We start from the raw sequence: 21,388 nt of genomic DNA on the forward strand, positions 1-21,388 counted from the left end.
ACACAACAGGGCTCCACAACCCTTACAAAGCAAAACAGATTAAAAACAAAAAATGCAAAGCCTCAACTTACATAGGGACTGTATCCCCAAACATGGTTAAATTAGTTAGGACTGGTGGTCCAAGCCTGTGACTGCAGCATTTGGGGGCAGGGATGAGGAACAGGAGTTCAGAGTCATCTTTAGCTACATAGAGAGTTGACTGCTAACCAGGACTACATGAGACCCTAACTCAAAAACTAGAAAACAAACAAACAAAATCCAAATAAGTGAAAAAAAAAAGTTGCTAAGTTAGCTGTTTAAAGTAGGTGTTTGAACTCACCACACAGCCCAGGGTAAAAGCAATGTGCTAGGCCATTAGGCTAAATCCTGAGCCCTAACAGTAGCCAAGGAGTAAAGAAGAGAAGAAAAAATCCCATCTCTGTTTTCCGAGTCCAGGGCCAAAATAGAAATCCTGCAAGGATGGGTGATGGTGTCTTGCTTGAGGGGAGTGTTTCTAAGACAGGGTCTTACTTTGTAGCCCCCACCCCCCACTCTGTCGTCCTTGCTAATGTCCTCGAGACCTCAGATACCCTGGACACAGAGATGGGGGCAGCCCCTGGGAACCATGGGGACTACTTCCTCTGGCTTACTGGCTCACTTCCCTCCTCTCTGTGGCTGAATAAACATTTGGTTAATTCATTCACATATGGATGATACAATTCTAAGAGCTGTCAGAAAAAAAAAATGAGGGGAAAAAAACCCATGGAAGTTATACAATATCTAAGGACCAGGATGCAGAAGTATTGCTCAAGTGTAGTTTCCAGGGACAATTTTCCCAAAGAATATACTTTTCTCTTTGGCCACATCCAGTTTCTACAAGTGCAGGAAGGAGGAGCTTGGGGACTATGAAGACAGGGTTGGGGCAGCCAGGCTCCCAAAGAACTGCAAACAGTGTGTGAACTGCTGGGGTGGGAGAGAATATGAATGCGAGTGTGAGAGGGGAGGGGAGGGAGGGAGAGGGGAAGGGAAGGGAAGGAATAAGCCATCAGCGCAAACAGTTTTCTTAAGCAAGGCACAGTGGCACACTCCTATAGTAATGTAAGTCATGGTGAGACTGAGGTTAGAGGACTGTTTGAGCCCAGAAGTTTGAGGTCAGCCTGGGCCTTAAAGAAACAAACAGCAGCAGCAGCAGCAGGTGTGGTAGTTCACACTTGCAGTCTCAGCAGCTGGGCGGTGGAGACAAAAGGATCAAGAGTTCGAGATCTCCCTCACCTACATAGCGAGTTGGGCCCACCCTATCTAAAAAACAAACACACAGGCTTCCTGACAATACAGGAAGAACAGCTAAAACGAGAGCTCTGATGATCTGGGGATGTGGGTGATGGAGGGTCAACTTACCTAAACTGAGAAGAGGCCTAAGTATCTGCGATTTGATTTCGCTTAGTTTTGAGTAAAACCGTCTTTCCGTGGTAGCTAACTCATGGAGAGTGGCGATATACCCCATGATGTTCTTGTCCACCAAGGCTAGATAGCTATCTTTTCCTGCTGTTATTCTGCTTATATATCCAAGCTAAAAAGAGAGAAAAATAAAAAGATTAAAGATAAAATATAATTTATGAGCAGCAATCTAGTATAACTGCCTGGGCTTAGGGTGGCAGGCAGGGGCCACAGGTTAAGATACCCAGGAGCTGGTAAGCAGGTTACTAACTACCAGTAGCTTAAAAGTGAAGATTTACAAGCACTGCACGTCAGAGCTCTTTGTTTATTTTGGGGCTGGTATACTCACAAACCACTGGTAATTGTGAATAATTATATATACCTGCTTGTACTTATCTCCAAGATACCTTAGACATACAAAGACCCAAATGATAACACCATACATCTCAGGGTCAGGCGGTGGTGGCGCACCCCTTTAATCCCAGCACTCTGGAGGCAGAGGCAGGGGGATCTCTGTGGGTTCAAAGTCAGCCTGGCCTACAGAGTAAGTTCCAGGGCAGACAGACAGGGCTAACACAGAGAACCCTGTCTCGAAAAACCAGAGCCAACCAGCCTGGCCTACATAAGTGAGTCCAGGACAATCAAGGTTTCACAGAGAAACCCTTAGGGGTCTCTGGGGGGAAAAAAAACAACATAAGGAGATTTTAAGAAAGCATAGGGCCAGATACGATAGCTCATGCTTATAATTCCAGCAACTCAGAAGCTGAAGCTGAAGGAATGCTGGGAATTCAAGCCCATGCTGGCTATACAGTGAGTTCTAGGTTAGTCTGAGCTACAGTGTAAGACCTTGCACCAAGGGATTAAAAAAACAAAAATTACACTTGCAATCCCAAGCAAAAGATCAATTTGAGGCTAGCTTTGGCTATGAGACTTTCACAAATCAAAATAAAAAAACAAAGTAAGGAAAACACAAGGGAAATGCGTCAGGATATTGGTCTGCACAAACTAAAACACAAGCAGCAAAAGAAAAGCTAACAAATGAGAGGCTGTTACAGAAGACAATGCCTTCGGACTCTTCAAGCAATGAAGGAGTAATACCCAGAGTGCAAAAGGAACTGAAAAATCTCAGCAGCAAAACATCCCAAGTAATCCAACTGAAAAGCAGGAAACTGACCTAAGTAGGGCTTCTCAAAGAGGATACCCAAATGGCCAAAAATACCAAAATTAAGTGCTTACAAGGATATGAAGAAAAAGGGACCCCTACACCTTGCTGATAGGGATGTAAGCTGGTATGGCCAGCAAAGAAAACAGAATGCTGGTCCCTCAAACAAACAAACAAACAGAACCACCACATGATCCAGCAACCTCACTACTCAGAACATTTCCAAAGTCACTAGGTCAAGATGACATCTGTAGTCACATGTTACAGCAGCCAGGCTATGGAATCACATAGGTGCCCTTTGCCAGAAGAATGCGTAAAGAAAAGAGGTAGCGTGTATATAAAGGAACGCCATTCAGACACAGAAGCAAACTTTTGATATTCGTAACAACATGGATGGAACCAAAGGGCAGAAAGTGAACAAAGTCAGGTGAAGAAACACAAAGTGTGACCTCACAAACCACCGTAAAGGGGGTGGGGCTGGAGAGATGGAGAGCGCACACAGGTGCAACAGGAAAGAAGGAAAGAACGTTCTGAAAAGAACTATTCTTTACATTTTCTCTTCCCACTGAGAACAAAAACACTCCTTGTCTTTATTCACACTTCCTTATTAAGCCCGGCAGGCGGGCTGTACACTCTATGGATACTAACCTTCCAAGGAAATCAGTGACACACGGCAGAGCCCTTTCATCCCTTACCTAGCCTCCAGTCTTTCACAGGCCATGCGGTGACGGGCCAGCTCCTGCCCAGAGCCAATCAGCATGCCCCAAACAAGCTACATGGAGGTCAAGAGCCAAACCTTGACCAATGCTGCCTTTGGCAGTTAAGGCCTGGTCTCAGTACATTCAGAGTGTAGTAAGCAGGGAGCCAGAGACTGACTACAGTCCATGAAACACACTTTTCCATGAGAACGGAACATCTAGAGTGCACCAACACTGGGGGCTGCCCCTGCTGACACGGCTCTGCGAGGGCGTGAGCTACTTTCATGGGGGGGGGGGGGCGGGAGAGACAAGCTAAGTCTAAGTGTATAAAAACTGAGGCAGGAGTTAGAAAAGCAGACTTAGATCTTCAAGAGAGAGAAGCAGCTAAGCTGACAGAAGTGAAAAGCCGAGAAGTAGGGGCAGAGGTAAGTCCTGCCAGTGCCCTCAGGACCCTCAAGTTAGCACTATTCACCTCAGTTAGAAATCATTCTTTTATAATTCACCTGAGGACTCTGGGGCCTGGAGGGTGGCTCAGTGGGAGAGTTCTTATCCAGTACATTCAAAGCCCCGAGTTCAAACCCAGCATCACACCCGCCCACAGTACGTTTACAGAAAGCACAGGCACCGTACCCTCCATGACAGCGCTGCCTCAGCAACTGCCTGTAAGGTCTGCACTATGCTGGAGAGCACACACCGGTAATTCCAGTACTCAGGAGAAGGAGGCAGGAGGTCAGCACAGCAGGTTCCAGGCTGGCCTGGCCTGCAGGCCTATCAAGACTTGGCCTCAAGGAGATAATGACAACAGCATATGTACTATGCAAACACATCGATGCATGAGGGAGTCAAAAAGCCCTACACTCATGACCTCCATTAAGAGCTGACAAGAACATCACATATTACACGGTGATGGGGATTGTGGGGAGAATAAAGGGGATCGTGGGGAGAATAAAGGGGATCCTGGGGAGAATAAAGGGGATTGTGGGGAGAATAAAGGGGATCGTGGGGAGAATAAAGGGGATTGTGGGGAGAATAAAGGGGATTGTGGGGAGAATAAAGGGGATCGTGGGGAGAATAAAGCGGGAGAGAGAGATGAGAAGGGGCTTGCAACTTTAAATGAGGTAGTCAGAGTTCATAATCCAATCAGGTTCACTTAGAGTCACAGCAATATTCAAAGACTCATGCTACAGAACATGGGCTGTAGGACCCAAGCGCTGCTCACCTTACCGCAGGGTAGAAACACTGGCATCTTTGAACCACTGAGGTTCTCTGGCAGGGGGTCACCTTCTGCGGGGTCCTGTCGGCCACTGTAATACAGCCCGGGCTGGAAGTCTTCAGTGTCCACTAAGAACAAGGAATAATCCTGGCCTGCAGCTACACTCCAGACTCCATTTTCACCGCTAACCTGAAACAACAGATCGATGCCTTCTGTCCAAGGCGACCGAGGAGAACTCGGGTTGTGTGGAACAGAACACATTACTTAAGCAGGCATGGGCCAACCAGCCATACCTTTAAGAGTGACCCTCACCCAGCAATGTACCCAATTACTGCAGAACAGAAGTGAAGGAGCCTAATGTTCAGCTTTTAAACTTGAATTGGACTTTTATAAAAATCTGAGCAAGTAGAATATGGAAAGGAAAAGGCCCAGCGCTTGGCTACTTTTCCAGGTCTCTACAAGCAGCCTGTTTTTCAGTGACTCTAACAGCAGCACCTAGAACGCACCTCTGTCCTCCACATTCAGCTGTGCACCATAAGGCCCGCTGCTGCCAGCTAAACCCTCGGGTGCTGAGACTCAGTCTCCCACTTGTAACTCACTATCTCTCTGATGTGACTTCACTCTGCCAACTCCCAGGAATGCTGAAACATCTGAGAAGCCACCTATGTGGGCCTAGGCCAGTGGCTCTCAAAGAGAGGTCTTTGCAGCAGCAGCAGCAGCAGCATTGCCTGGAAACATGTTAGAAATGCAACTCTCAGCCACAGAACGCCCAGGAGGGATCTGGCTCTCTGTCTCAAAAGGCCCTCCAGGTGGCTCTGACAACCGCAAATGCTTTCCATCCAAGCTGTAAACTTCTGATTTTCAAACCTTAGGACTCCACAGAGGGATCCAGGAGCTCCCATCAACAGGCAGTAGCCAGGGCTCTAGGTACCCTGCAATCCACCACTTAATACTATTCCCCACTGTCCTGTCACACACACAGCATTCCTCCTACGATTTCATTAAGAAAGAGTGCTACAGCAGAACACTGCCCTGGCCTCCAGCTCCCTTCAACCCCTATGCAGATAAACAAAGCCTCTGACTTAGAGGCCCTTTGCATCTAGCCAGGCTTATACAGCAGGTGACTGTGTGTGAGAGAGAGAGAGAGAGAGAGAGAGAGAGAGAGAGAGAGAGAGAGAGAGAGAGAGAGTGTGTGTGTGTGTGTGTGTGTGTGTGTGTGTGTGCGCGCGCACGCGCACACATTTCCACTATTTCTCAACTACCCTCTTGTGACATGGCACTCTGTTCTCAAAAATCAAGCCGTCCAAATAACCAACTTCCAGTTCACTGTGAGAAGAATAAATCAAAACATTTACAAAAAGAATCACCCAGCCTGTATTTGAGACAGGGTCTCTGCTATGTGGCCTAGGCTTGACGTAATGCCTCCCCCCTCCTGAGTGCCAGGTTTCAGGGGGATACTATCAAATCCAACAAGCCCACAAGTGTTGACCACATAATTCCCAATCAAAACCAAGTTAGGGCGCTGGACAGATGACTCAGCTGTTAAGCGCACTTGCTGCTCTTGCAGAAGACCCAGGTTCAATTCCCAGCACCTGAATGATGGCTGACAACCATCTGTAACTCCAGTTCCAGAGGATCTGAGACATGATGCATTACATATGTGCCAACAAAACATTCAAAAACATAAAATAACTAATTTTAAAGAGACTTGGAGAAGAGAGCCTGTGCAGCGGCTCAGAGGACAAAGGTGCTTGCCCCCAAAGCCTGACAACCTGAGCTCAATGCCAGGAAACCAAATTTAAAAATAAAAGTAAAAATAAAAATAAACCCAATTGTGGACTAGGCATGGTGGCGCACACCAGTAGTAACCCCAAGAGCCTGGGGGCTGAAGCAAGAGGATCAGGCATTTAAGGCAGCCTGGGATCTGTAAGAGTACATCTCAGTCAAGTCAAAACAAAAACTCTGACTCAAATCTCACTCAACTTGTAGCTTTCACAGATAACTGAAGATGATGTAAAAGCCATCTGTGCTCGGGCTGTGGCAGGGGTATAGCTCAGAGCTGGAAGGTCTAGCCTGCAACAGGGATGGTGCCAAAGGGTGAGCGCAAGCCTGACTTTCAGGCTCTCTGACTCCACAGGACAGCGCTCTCTTCAGTAGGATTCCCGCTGTTGCTCTGTGTCACAATCTTGGGATGGAGGCTGCCTCCTCACACTTGCTGGGTGACCTAACAACGAGGAAGAGCCCCAGCCCTTTCTGGAGCACATTTTGAAACAAGGTCTTCCTGCACTGTGCAGGTTGGCCTTGAAATTGCTCTACAGCCAAGGCAGAACTTTCAATCCTTCTGCCTCTGTCTTCCCAGGTGCTGGTGCTGCAGGCTTGTGCCACCAGGTCTGGCTTCAAAACCCTTCCCACATGTGAGTAAGGGGGCTTTCCACTTTATTTTTAAATATGGCAAACAAATGAATCTTTGTGTTTAAGTGACAGTAACTGGGCCACATATGGAGAAAGTGTTATATGCTACGTGCAGCGCTGGAGAGATGGCTCAGCAGCTCCGAGGATGCACTGAGCGTGCACAGACAACCTGAGTTCCCAGCACCCATGTCAGACACCTCACAGTTAACTGTAACTAAGCCCCAGGAGATGAGATGGCCCCAGTGGGCTCTGGGGGCAGAATGAAGAAATTTCTAATTAAAAGGGAAAACAGTGACTACTGAAACTAGAAGTGGTAATGTCTTAACATGGTTTCTGTAGTTTCTTCGCTCAGATAGAGTTAAGTCACGGAAGGGAGAGCCACCCGTGTGGACTGTAGGCAGCGATGCAGGGGTTCTCTGTTGCTCATTTGCTGTAGTTTACACCTGAACCATGATCCCAGGTTTAAGGCAGCTATCCCCCTCTTGTTCTGTCACTCTTAGCAGTGGGTCTGTCTTGGACAGGAAAGGGCAGCCCCAGTACCATGTCCCAAGCTCATGTGTTCCTGGCTCAATCCATCCTGCCTCTAAAGACCAGAGCAGGAACCGTAGTATTGGTTGCCCAGTGGCATGTCTTCAAGGTGTCAGAGCAGGGGAAGGGTTGGGAAATGCTGACCTAGAATGAAATAGAAGGGACTAGAAACTACGACTCTCTTGACAGTGTTACATAAATGAAAACCAATTTATACAACAGAGTCACCTAAACCTTTGGCTTTGAAAAGGGTTAACACAAGGTTTACTGTGATGTAAGCTCTAAAATAAACACATACAACACCAGAAAATTATGGTTAGTCAAAAATCAAGCTTAAGAGAAGCCAGAGTAGACATTATTTGATGGCATATAGCCTAAAACATGCCAAAGAAATAAAAATGTGCTTAAATGAAGGCACTTGTCTTCTTCTTTCCTTTTTTTTTGGGGGGGGGGGGCTAAAAAAATACAGAAATACTAAAAACAATGAACATTTAAACTATCAAGTAAAAATATTATTAAAAATTACATTTAAGCTGGGTGTGGTGGCATATGATTCTGGGAAGCAGAGGCAGGCAGATCTCTGTGAGTTTGAGGCCAGCCTGGTCTACAAAGCAAGTCCATAACAGGGCTACACAGAGAAACCTTGTCTCAAAAAACAAAACAACAACAAAAACAAACCTCACTACATTTAGCTAGAAAAGGAGTGGCTTCATGTTATAAAACCTTTAAAAAAAAAATCAAAAATTTTTAGTAAGATTATACTTATAAACTAAATATGGCTACAAAACAATTTTCCTAAACATATAAACTATTATAACACAGAATTCTAGAATATATTGCTATTAATTTCACAAAAGTACCTTTGAGAGTCGAGGAACTGTTGTTGGAAACTCAGAATGCCCAAGCTGACCGAAGGAATTGCTACCCCAGGAATAAACCTATCAGAAACAACAGAATACATAAGGCATGTGAATTTAATCTTGTATGCTTACTCTGAGTCTTTATAAGAATATAATTATTCACAGTAATTTTCCATTCTTTAAAGTGACAGAGATTAGCTGGACACAGTGGCTCGCCCTGGAAATCCCAGCACTCAGGAGGATAAGGCAGAAGCTCCTAGTCTGAACTAAATTGTCAGTATGGCCAGTGTGGGCTACAAAGTGAGAGCCTGTCTCATCCTATTGCAAAAGAAGAGAGGAGGAGGACGGAGGAGATGGAGAAAAAGAAAACAGAAATGAAACCTGGTGTGGTACAAGCTTACATAAGCGTGGCACAGTCAGGAGGCTGAGGGATGATCTCAAGTTTGAGACTATTCTACCTGCACAGAGTTCACAGAATGGGGAGAAAGCCACAGGGTCCACCCTCAGACACCTTTTCCTCAGTGGTGTAGCCGCCAGTAAGGTGCATGTGTTCCTGTAGACAACCCTACTGAAACACACTGGGATCTGTGTGTGTGTGTGTGTATGTACGTACGTATGTATGTATGTATGTATGTATGTATGATGTTATGTATGAATGTAGGTATGTACATATGTATGTGAAAGGAGAAGGGAGATTAGTTGGCAAAAGGAGGGGGATTAATGGGAGTGGGAGCAATACATTCTGTCCAATGAAAATGTCGAGGACCCATTATTGTATAAAATATGTTAACAAAACAAACCAAAATCTACATATTTAGAAAACCATCTCTCTTCGTTAGTCGAGGCAGCTCTGCCTCAGCATCCCGGGGGCTGACACTGCCGGCACTGTGTCATCACCCTGGCTATACGGGTGTTTTGTGGTAGCTCACACCTGTACTCTCAGCACTCAGGAGGCTGAATCAGACTGCTGTGGGTCAGAGTGAGACTCCACTCTGACCTGATGCAGAGAGATAGGCAGAAGCATCCCAGTATTGTCAATATAAAGCTCCAGTGCATTCAACATAAAACTCCATCGTGGGCAGGCCTTGGCTAAATAACTACAGGATTACTGGTGGGCTAATAATGGTAAATGCTACTGTAAATCCTTGAACAGGGCCAGCAAGATGGCTCACTAGAACCCAAGTACAGGAGGAAGGAGAGAACTGACTTCCACACATGCCATAGCATGTACAAAGCCCTACATCATACACCCACAGCCACATCAAAGAATCCCCTATGTCATGCAGACACCCCAACATCACACAGACACCCGCACATCTTATGCATGGACCTAGGGGAGAAGAATAGGGTAGGGGTGGGAGGGAGAGAGGAACGGGAGGATACAAGTGATGGGATAACAACTGAGTTGTAATCTGAATAAATTAATAAAGAAAAATTGAAAGCTCAAGTACAAAAACAGAAACAAAAAAACAAAACAAAATGAAATAGAATATACAAAGTTCTAATTTTCTCCCTACAAATAAAAAGCCAATGACTCCAACAGCATTTACCGAATACTTGGTTTTGTTTCCTAAACTGTCATGACACACCTGTCTTGATGGCAACCAAAAGCATCATATACAGGTATTTTTGTTCAACTGAAATCTTAATACCTTAAGGCATTTTCTTTTCTTAGGGTTTTTGTATACATTGGATTTCAGAACAAAAAAGGCCTGTTTCCTTAGTGTCACACTAAGAATCTTCCTCATCAATGAGCTGAGGCTCTACTACTACCTGGAGGCGTGAGTTCTGTTTCAAGATGAACACAGTTAAGAATGGCCCTCGTCTGGCAGCTAGGGCTCAATGGAAGCTTTACTCCAGTCAAAGGAGCGCCTTTGAGAGAGCTGGCTAACTTCTCTTCTCTCCTCCCCTCATCTATAATGAAAACACAGCCCTGGGAAACCGAACAGCTCAAAGGAGACAGCTGCCTTCCCTCACAGCGAGTCGCTCAGAGACCATCTGACCGGAAGTGCTTCCCGTCAGAGCAAAAGTAGCACTCCAGAGTTTGCCTCTTACCTGAGATTTCGCAGTAAGTGCGAGCGAGTGGGACCCACCTGCCTCCAGGTGGATCACCTCTTTACCATCCAGACACTTGACACACAGTGGCTGAAGCCTTAAAGAAAACAAACACGCACACACATAAACTCAAAGGATTTTCAGTATGAATCACGGCCTTTCTCAAGTTATATAGCCAGTGCTGTTAAACAAAAAGAAATGTCAAAAATCATGAGCATATGCTCAAAATACTTCTAAAGACTGTCCCTAAGTTTCGTCAGCTCTTCCTTGCTGTCTATCATCACTACTTAAGCCCTGTAGCTCAGAATCTGTTAAGAGCCATAAAACTGAGCCGGAAGTGGTGCACAGGCCTAAACCCCAGGGCTTGGGGACAGGAGGGTCACTAACTAGGACCTACAGTACAACCCTATCTCATATGAAGATAAAATACAAATATAAAAACTGTAAGCTACGAATGGGTCAGTAAAACAGAGAGGACCACAGGGAGAAGTAAGGTAATTTTGAATTTCAGTTCCCTTCACTCTGCTGAGAGGCTTCCAGCTCATTGCTTTAGACAGTCTATTTACACAGCCTCAAACTTCACAAATCAAGCATATTAATATTCTGAGAAGGCCTAGTAAACAGAAGGATAGTTTTCCCTGATTACACAGATTTTAATGCTTTAGTGATAGTTATTTTAAGGAACACGGCTACATCTTGCTCCTCTTTGTAAGTTAAAATGTAACTATCAAATGTTTCCATGAGATACCACCTTATCCCTAACATCATCTTCTGCATCCCCAGATAAACAAACATCAGAGCAGACATGGAGAAGTGTGCACAGATACTCCAATCCTTTATTGTTTTTCTTTTTTTTTTTAAAGATTTATTTATTATTATGTATACAGTATACCTGCAGGCCAGAAGAGGGCATCAGATCACATTATATTGTTTTTCTTGTTGTTTGTTTTGAAACAGGGTCTCTCTCTATAGCCCTAGCTGGCCTAGAATTTGTTATGCAGACCATGCTGGTCTACTGTAACTCATAGAGACTCACCTGCCCCCCACCCCTCGTGATAAGATTAAAGGCATGTGCCACCATGCCCAGTCTCCAGCCCTGCACTGTTAGGCACTGAGGACTAAGCTGACAGCTTTTTATCAGCACTAACGGCACACAACAATCTATGCTGTTGGAAGAAATGGGTGTGTGGAGACCTCAAGGAAAAGCTGACCCCCATCAGAACCTGCTGGTGGCACTCACCTGGGCAGGACATCTCCGTGCCCCAGCTGCCCTTCCTTGCCTTTCCCCCAGGTCCACACCTCTGTTCTCAGGGAAGGCAGGAGGGCGTCTGCTTCTCCACTGTATGTAGGGGTCAGAACCACTGTCCGAGTTTTTACCCTTGCAGCCTTTCTTAACAGCCTAGGGGAAACTGTAAACAAAGACGAGATGGGGTAAGGGACAAGGTGCAAGGGAGAAGACGTGATGCTGTCACAGTGCACATCCCAAAGCAATGCACTAACACTGTCTTTTAAAACACCTTCTAGCGTCTTTGCAAACGTGGCTTTTACTGGTCAAAGGAGTCTGGGAAATGCACCCTACTACTTTGCATCTGCCATTTCCACCTGCACAGTCTCACACATTAGCCTGAGGAAAATGCTCATGAGACCTGCAGTTAGAAGCCTGTTTAAAAGTTTAATCTGTCACACTGCCAAAAGTTTGCTGCAGAACCCTTCTCTGTGTAACATTTATCAACATCCTAGAGAGCTTATAGCCTAAAGAATATGCTAAACAAACGGGTGTAGTAGCTTGTGCTTGTATTGCCTGCTGAGACAAGAGGACTGCTAAGAGTCTCAGATCCTGAATTATACAGTGCTCCAAGGCCAGCCTAGGCTACAGTGGAAGATCCTGTCTCAAGAAAATGAATGAAAACCAAAAACAGAATATGCTACAAAAAAAAAAAAAATACAAGTTTAACAAATACCATTCCTGTTTTAAAACATAATTAAAAGTTAATGCTTTCCAAGCCAAGTCTTTATTTCAAATATGTAACAAATAACTGTACTAAAGGATTAATTTTAAGGCATAAAATTTTAAACTTCTACGATGGGAAGAAAGCTCTAAAGGAGAGTTATCAATAATCTTTCACATGAAAAGCTGGGCGTGGTGGCACACGCCTTTGAACCCAGCACTTGGGAGGCAGAGGCAGTCGAATCTCTGTGAGTTTGAGGATAGTCTGGTCTACAAAGTGAATCCAGGACAGCCAAGGCTACACAGAGAAACCCTGTCTTAAAACAAACACAAACAAACAAACAAAAAACAACTTTCATAGAGACAGCTCAGCAGTTAAGATCATTGGCTACTGTTTTGTTTTTTGCTTTTCTTGGTTTGTTGTTGTTGTTGTTTGTTTGTTTTGAGGCAGAGTCTCACTATGTGGCTCTAGAAATCACTATGTAGACCAGGCTGTCCTCAAACTCACAGAGATCTGCCTGCCTCTGCCTCCCGAGTGCTGGGATTAGAGGTGTGGGTCACTACACCCTTCCAGGTTGACTTTTGAAAAAATGCCACTAGCTTTTAGGGTGTTGAAAACAATATGTAACATGATGTAAATCCGGCATCAATTTAGTGCCAGGACAAACCTTAAATAAAGTCACTAAGAAACTGGAGTTATATTTTGTAACTATTTCTGGAGCAGAGAAACAGCTTTTTAAGAGAAAGCTGCCACTTTAGTAAACCACCACTATAGACACTCCAGAATCAGAATACAGCATGTGGTGCCGGGAGGACCAAGGGCTCACCGGAAGCCAATCCACCCTTCCTTACCTTGCGACAACAACCCTGGCAGAGACAGCCGTCGACTCCCTCCCTCGGACTCCTCCTCTCTGATATCCACGAGACTTGAGCTCTTCTTCCCTTGCATCGATTCCTGTTTCACCTGCTCTTCTCTGAGATCTTTCAGACTTTCTGGGCCTGTGGAAGCACTGCCTGACGGAGCTCCCGTCTCACAGGGGGCAGTGCTATAGAAGTTCATAACTTTCTTGAGAGACAAGGCCCCGGCTTCATATGTGGCAGCCACTCTCACACCAACAGCAGATGCGCAGGAGACCACCAGGCTGTTGAGGGCTGATGTGCTTGTGGTTGGTGGACTGTGAAGATCCGGAACTGCTTCTTCTGCAAGAGGCTAACACGCACAGTAAGAAAAACTCAAGTTGTTAATAGGAGTTTAATGCTCATAGCTATCTGTATAAAAACATCTAAAACAGACCCAGTAGAGGTGCCTGTCCCTCACCTTAGCATTAAGGAGACTGAGGAGGAGGAGGAATGACGGCAGCCTGGGCAACACAGCGAAGTCCAGGCCAACAACAACAGAACCGCTTGGCTTCAGTCTCCAGCCATCCCCTCCCGACTGCAGAGGTAACACTATGTGGAAATGGCACTTGAAATATAGTTCTTGACCTATGCCTTCCCCTTGTCTTAGTGTCATGTTGTTTAGTAGGATGTTAAAATGATCTCTAGCTGCTCCATAAAACCAAGCATGGGAAAGGGAGAGCGAGGCACAGAAGGTGTGAAGGGCCCTGGCTACAGCCCTTGGGAGGGGGAGGCAAGAGGAAGGAGCCCAAGGCCAAGGCCAGCAAGTACAGCCTTTCACAGTGACACCTGTCTCCAGAAACTGGACAGACAGAAGAAAATAAAAAATACAGGGTGTCCTGGGTAGAAGGTTGGAAAACTTCTAATCTCTAGTACTTAAATACTTTTAAGAAAATTTAAACTGATTGCTTGCTACTAAGAAATAGAGGAAATCAGAATTTAAGAAAAGAAGGCTTTTTCTAAAATACTTTATAATGAAGATTATGGCTCTGACCTACCATCCTTCACACTACATTCTTAGGCTGGCCCATCAGTAACTATCTCCCACAACACAGTAGCTGGGCATGCTACAACCTTTTTTCTGTTATCACAGAGGATAAAAGTGACAGGTTAATAATTAAATATATGGACCTAGTGCTCTTAGCATGCTTCATGGGAATATAAAAAGTTCAACAACAACAACAACAATAACAACAAAAATATCCTATATCAAGTGAAAAATGGGTTGAAATACCAAATACCACTGTTTACTAAAAAGAAAAAAAACATTAAGTATACTTAATAAACATAAAGCTTTTGACATATAAGCAGTTACATTGAAATTTTATTGCTTCTTTGTGTGTGTGTATGTGTGTGTGTGTGTGTGTGTGTGTATGTGTGTGTGTGTGTGTGTGTGTTTCAAGACAGGGTTTCTCTGTGTAGCCCTCATTGTCCTGGACTTGCTTTGTAAACCAGGCTGGCCTCGAACTTGTAAGAGATTTACCTGCCTCTGCCTCCTGAATGCTGGGATTAAAGGCGTACACTACTGCACCCAGCAAATTATTGCTTCTTACAGGGGCTGAGGGCTGGAAAGATTGCTCAACAGTTAAGAGCACTTGCTGCTTTTTCAGAGGACCAAGTTCAGCCTCCAGGGCCCATGCCAGGCGGCTCACAACCACGTGTAACTCCAGTTCCTGGGGACCCAACACTTCTGGCTCCACCCACATGCACATACCCACATGAAGACACACATACCTACACACAATTTAAAACAATAAAAATAATTTTTATAAGAATTGTTTCTTATACCCAAAGACCCCAAATATATGCACATTGTTCCTTAATGTGTCCTGAATTGAGAACCAAATCCAGCAAGGCACACGTGCACGGCTGTAGGCAGCCTGGGCGCTGAGACGCTGTCAGCAACAGCAACAACAAAACAGAAAGGAGTAACATTGGCTTCTAATCTTCAAGTAACTCCCAGTGCCTAGCACAGCGTCTGGCATTCAGCAGGTACTCAATATAGTTTGTCAAATCACATATTACATTTAGAAGTTACTTCTATGCAAATGAGTAATTAAAATAGTCAGCAAAGGCTTGAAAACTACATACAATTAAAGTCAGGTCGGTATTTTGATGATCCAGCTCTCATGACAAGGTGCTCAGAGTAGTACTGTGGCCTCTACCCTTTGTTTATGTTTGTACTGCTCCCAAAAGGCGCATTGATAGCATCTGACAGGGACTGCTATGGGAAGCTCTTAACACAAGTAGAGAAAAGGTAGAAATCATTGCCCATAAATCTAAGCTACTGTTCCAGATGTGTTATATATGTGCATATGTGCATGCACACATGTATGCACATGTATATGCGTATGTATGTATGTATGTATGGTTTTACATTTTTCCTTATTTTGAAGTGCTGAAAGCACGGTAGGCAAGTGTTCTACCACTGAGCTACACTCTAGCCATCTAACTGTATTTAAATGAATAAAGGAGGGAAAACTAATTCCTAGCCATTTTGATTGAAGACATAATTTTAGAATTTACAGTCAACCAATAACAAAGAACAGCATATAAATTTTTCACTGCTCAATGTAAGGCTAAAATATTACTTACAAAGATTAAGTTAAATTTAATAGGACCACATACTGCCAAGACCAACATACATAATAAAAACTTCATTTATCAAAATAAGTTCAAAGGAAATTTTCTCTTGTTTCTTTTAGAAGACAGATTTTAATAGTCTTTAATAACTTGATAGCCAAATGAACTATACACAATACGCTTTTAACTTTTAATTTAATAGAGGAATGGCTTCTAAAAGGATAAACTCTTCTGTCTCCTGTGTTTATTTTTGAGACCAGATCTCTGTAGCCTTGAGGTCACACTTGAGATCAGGCAAAGTCAAATTTTTTATAAACATGTGCGGTCTAAGAATTTTCTGCCAACATTCTTGATAAATTAATGTTGCTTTGTTTGGATTTTTTCTTATAAACAGCTTAATCTTAATTGGGGGAAAAAGTCAAATCCCACCAAGTTCGGAGACTGTGTGAAACAGAGCTGTTTCTAAAAATATCCCACTTTCTCACTCTGACAGAGTAGCTTGGGAATAATGAACCGAAAACAGTCAGGCTAAAGACCCTGAGTGAAAAAGAAAGCAGACACAGGTCTTTCATGATTAGAGGGTTTTGTTTTCTTCCCCCACACCCCACCTTTGGCACAAAGCTACCCAAAAGGTAATCACAAGAAAAAAAACGGAAACTGTCCTTTTGAAACAATGTGTTTCCAGCAGTAGTGTCACCCATTTCCTAATGAGACTATTCCAAACAAGACAAAAGAAAGCATTTCCCCACCTCAAATAAGGCCTAGTAAGGACCAGTTAGAGCTGAAAACAAAAATTAAATATACAACAAACTTGAAACATAATGTAAAACCTTTAAGTTTCTTTTCTTTTCCTTCTTCTTCCTGTTTTTGTTTTCTTTCATTTTCTGAGACAGGGTGTTAATTGTAGGCCTGGCTGGCTTGATATTATGTAGCACAGGTTAGCCTCAACCTCACCGAAACCCTCATGCCTCAGCCTCCTACATGTTGGGATTACAGATACCCACCGCCATGTCTAGAAACTGTGAGTTGTTACATGTCTGCCTACAACAAAATACCCTGCAACCCGGTACCCTCCCTAGGCAGAAAAAGAATTTTATGAAACTATGAAGAGACGCACGGTGCCATCCAGAAGCCGCTGTGAGGCCACTGTACACTGGTTAAGTTCTGGAGACTACCAAAGAATGAGGTCGCAGCCACCGTGGCAAATACAAGCAATGAAACAGACAGACAGCATTTGGCCACTTCTAAGCAAGCCCAGCACTGCATTTTTCAGCATTGTGAAGGGTCAAATAAGGAGCGATTCTGAACTAACATCCACTCCTTCTTCTCTAGGTTTGCCCAGCAAAACGGAATTATAGCAGCCTGACTAAAAACAAAAAACATGCTGCCAAGACTCAGGAATTCAGCTCCTAAAGAAACACTAATACTTCAACTCCATAATCCTTTGTTAGAAAACGTAGCAGCTACCTGGCCCTGGGGTGGCTTTTCTCCATGCTCACGGCTCTCCCTCCCCGGATGCTCGGACAGCTTCTGCAGGTACGCAGTCACTGCTTGGGTGTCGGGGTATGAGGGGGCTGTCCTGGCTGAAGACACTTCGGCGGTGCCCACGATGTTCTGCTGGCAGGAAATGGCATTGCCACTCGTGGTCTGAACGTTTTCCACATTCGGCTCGGCTTCTACCGGAGGCTCCTCAAATACCTCTCCCTGCCCGTGCGGCGTCTCTGGCTGAGGGCTGGTGGCAGTGCTGGCTTGACTTTCTGCTTGGGATTCCGACAGTGTCACACCTAAAGGGCAGCAGTGGCTGTCTGATATTATCACATGGTCCTCTTTGTCTGTCATAGTGATGAGCAGCTGGCTGCACTGGTTGCATCTCTCCGGGACTGGCTTCAGATCCTGGGGAGGGAGGCACTGCACAAGTGCCAGGCTGTGGAACGCACCGCAGGCAACCTGGAGCACCACCCGCCCGGCAAGGTGTTCCACCTTTTGCGGCTTTGTCACTGGGAAGCTGGTGGTGATGAGACCCAGCTGACAGCCGGTGCCCCATGCCCAGATCTCTCTGCTGATTGACAACGCCAACGTGTGTTCCTCGCCACATGCCAACTGCAGGATCCTAACTGCTAACGAAGGGCTGGTCTCTGAGTCAGATATGCTGACAGGACTCGGCTCCGGCACAAACCGCTGGTTAGCTACTGCGCACTGGCCGGCAACATTCTCCCCCCACATGTACACCACCCCACTTTCTGTCACTGCACCGCTGTGGAAGCTTCCTGTTGCCACAGTAATGACATGATGCCCAGTCAAAGCACTTTCTAGAAGGGGGCTGCTTGGACAAATGTCTGTTGACTCGCTTTTCCAGGGAAGGGCCCCAAAGCTGTAGACATCACCACCTAAGGTTCAAAAGAGAAAGGGGAGGGTTAGTGAACCAGCCAGACCTTCTTCCATCCGCAGATGCCTTCAGAAGCAGACCACAGAGGCTTGGCACAGGGCACGGCATCTTTGCTTTGTACATCTTTTTTTTTTTTTTTTTGGTTTTTCGAGACAGGGTTTCTCTGTGTTAGCCTTGGCCGTCCTGGACTCACTTTGTAGACCAGGCTGGCCTCGAACTCACAGCGATCCGCCCGCCTCTGCCTCCCGAGTGCTGGGATTAAAGGTGTGCACCACCACGCCCGGCTTGCTCTGTACATCTTTTGGCATTCTGGACTGAAGGGAGAATTTTCAAACTGGATGGAAGAGGGCACACCAGGAGCCAGCATCATAGGCCGCTACAAAGGCAGCCAGCAAATAGTGAGGCAAAATTACAACCGTGTGCCATCTCCTTGCCTGGAAGATATAAGTCTGAAGCATGGCACATGCTGTGAGATGACTGACTCCCCCCCCCCCCAAAACATCATTATTACTGTGGAGGAGCCCCATTCCACAGCCCATGTGTGGAGGTCAGAGGACAACTCCAAGCAGTTGGTTCTCCCCTTCCGCCTTCAGTGGACGAGGGAGGCCAAGCTCAGGTGCCTGGCTCGTGGACAGTGCCTTTACCTGCTGAGCCGCCTCAGTAGTCTAACTCTAGATCTTAAAGGCACCTTGTTAACGGTTTCCAAATATCTTATGAATACAGATCTTCAGGTATCTTAACATATTTCAGATATCTTATTTACAACAAGGGCTAGTTCTAGTTTGCTTAGGCATACATAAGGCCTCAGGCTCAATCCTCAATACTGCAAAAGAGAAAGACTGCCATATTCTTGAGAATCATAAGCCTTGAGATTTATAATACAGATAGTGAACTTAAAAGTTCAGTTCTCAAGTAAGTATCTCCTAAAATCTTAATAAAACATTTATCATAATAAAAGCAATAAGGAATTATGTGCCCATGTTTCTTTCATAACACCTCTAAATCCAGGTTTAAACTATTTCTAGGTTTTTTCCTCTTGGTTCCTACACTGAAAATGTAAAACATCATTAATACTTAAATGTCTACTAGGAGTTGGAATACACTTTGAGAAGAAAAGGGCCCAAGCTACAGCGAAGCTGAAGAGGAGCCTGCAGGAGCAGGTGCCCTTCCTGAGCTCACACACAGGCACAAGCAGGGAGGGCTGCATCACTAAGCCACCTTCAAATACCTTCAGTCAGAAGAACGCCATGCTTCGCACCTAGGGCCGCCTGAAGAACTGTCTTCCCTCCCCAGCCAGGCAACGCCCTCTCTGGCGTTAGAGAAAAGGATCCTGCCTGCCAGACATGGACCAGGCCTCTTTCTTTGGATCCTTCTGCCTCTGTTGAGCTACAAACATTTAGAAAGGAAAAGAAAACAAGACAATTATTCCCACAACTCAAAGCAAAGCTGGGGGAAGGGTATGACTGCAATACTGCACCTCTCCCGCACAGACAGCTGGGACAAGTAGCCTAATTAGCATTTGCTTTACACTTTGGTGGTGATGACACAGGAGCCAAGATAATACAACTATTTACATAAAAGGCTACAGGATAATCTAAACCCATAAATTACCTGCCTCTAGGCAATAAATAGGATTAAGATTATTTTATGTTTTATGATTTGACAGCACAAAATTTCTAATTTGATGAAAAAAGATATAAGGAGTAGAAATCTTGCACTTTATGTTGACTTTAAATCTAACTGACATACCTGCTTGGGTACCTCTCCGCCTCTCTCCAGCTCCTGGATTATGACGGGCGGATCTGGGCCCAGAGGTCCTGCTCAAACTATCGCACCAGCCAAGGACAATTCATGCAGTAAACTTCGAAGCCCGAACCAGATCTAACCAACGGACAGGACATTCTCCACAGTTGAGTGGAGAGTGGGACTGACTTTCATATGAACTCTGGTGCCCCATATTTGACCATGTCCCCTGGATGGGGAGGCCTGGTGGCACTCAGAGGAAGGATAGCAGGCTACCAAGAAGAGACTTGATGCCCTATGAGCATATACTGGGGGAGGAGGTCCTCCTCAGTCACAGTCATAGGGGAGGGGAATAAGGGGAAAATGGGAGGGAGGGAGGAATGGGAGGGTACAAGGGATGGGATAACCATTGAGATGTAATATGAATGAATTAATAATAATAAAAAAATCTAACTACCATTTAAATTTGTTTGTGGTGCTGGAGATTAAACCCACATAATAGGCAAGTACTGTACAAATGAGCTCTATACTCAGCCCACTGCTATACCAAGCTTTTAAATACTATAATTTGTACTTGAACATATACAGAGTACAACAATGTGTTAATTCTATACATGTATTTATTTGTAATGGTCAGGGTAACAATCATATTCCTTACTTCAAACATAAATTATTTTTTTTTTATTTAGGGCATTCAAAATCTTCTCTACTAGCTATTTAGAAATAAACAGAATTGGGTATGGTGACACCTGACTGCACAGGGGCTACTACAGTTCAAGCACTATTAGTTAGTTAGAGGGTAGTCTGAGCTACAGTCAGTCTGAGCTACAGAGATTTGTGTCTCTAAGAAAGAACGAGAGAAAGAGAGGGGACAGAGAGGGAGGAAGGGGGGAGACAGCGAGAGAGAGAGAGAGAGAAAGAGAGAGAGAGAGAGAAAGAGAGAGAGAGAGAGAAAGAGAGAGAGCGCGCCCATCCATCATTCACCCTACAGTCTGACAGACCATCCTAAGGTATCCATCCTATACAAAGACACCCTATAGACATTAACCATGGCCATTCTTCCTAGGTACTGGAAATCACCATTCTGCCCTCTAGTTTCAAAAGATCAACTTTTTACCTTCCACATGTAAGTAAGGAGATGTGATGTCGGGTTTTTTATGCCTGACTTATTTCATGTACAAAATGTCCATGCATGCTGCTGCAAATGACAAGATTTAACGCTTTTTTTATTTGCTGAATATAGGCCACTGACTGTATACACTCTTTTTTCTTTTTTTCTTTCTTTCTTTCTTTCTTTTTCTTTTGTAATCCATCAATGGATACATAACCTGACTCAATATTTTGCCTACTGACAGAGGAGTGCATATTTCTTTTTAAGATATGGATTTCTTTCCCTTTGGATATATGCTCCACAGTGAGCTGGCTGGGTTATATAGCAATTCCATTTGAAAGGGGGTGGGGGTGCGGCGCAGTGTTTACAAGGATTT

At 44.7% G+C, this 21,388-nt stretch overlaps 1 protein-coding gene across 8 annotated transcripts in view; it reads right to left on the bottom strand.

Moving 5' to 3' along the window:
* The window catches only part of ALS2 (alsin Rho guanine nucleotide exchange factor ALS2), a 74,451-nt gene that overhangs the window by 33,548 nt on the left and 19,515 nt on the right, over positions 1 to 21,388 (bottom strand). For 6 of the 8 annotated variants that reach the window (XM_084778653.1, XM_084778657.1, XM_084778652.1 and 3 more), the window contains exons 3-10: positions 19,387 to 19,544; positions 17,240 to 18,159; positions 13,145 to 13,502; positions 11,585 to 11,753; positions 10,345 to 10,441; positions 8,290 to 8,367; positions 4,496 to 4,678; positions 1,378 to 1,549 (exon numbers count right to left, since the gene is read on the bottom strand). In XM_084778653.1, the coding sequence (XP_084634779.1) occupies positions 1,378 to 1,549; positions 4,496 to 4,678; positions 8,290 to 8,367; positions 10,345 to 10,441; positions 11,585 to 11,753; positions 13,145 to 13,502; positions 17,240 to 18,159; positions 19,387 to 19,544 (2,135 nt within the window). Of the gene's footprint in view, positions 1 to 1,377; positions 1,550 to 4,495; positions 4,679 to 7,127; positions 7,574 to 8,289; positions 8,368 to 10,344; positions 10,442 to 11,584; positions 11,754 to 13,144; positions 13,503 to 13,610; positions 13,821 to 17,239; positions 18,160 to 19,386; positions 19,545 to 21,388 lie in introns of those variants that run through there. The other 2 variants (XM_084778658.1, XM_084778659.1) reach the window with 2 other exon arrangements.

Source organism: Acomys minous (genome assembly GCF_964271855.1).
Source record: "Acomys minous genome assembly, chromosome: 4".
Classification (NCBI taxonomy): Eukaryota; Metazoa; Chordata; class Mammalia; order Rodentia; family Muridae; genus Acomys; species Acomys minous.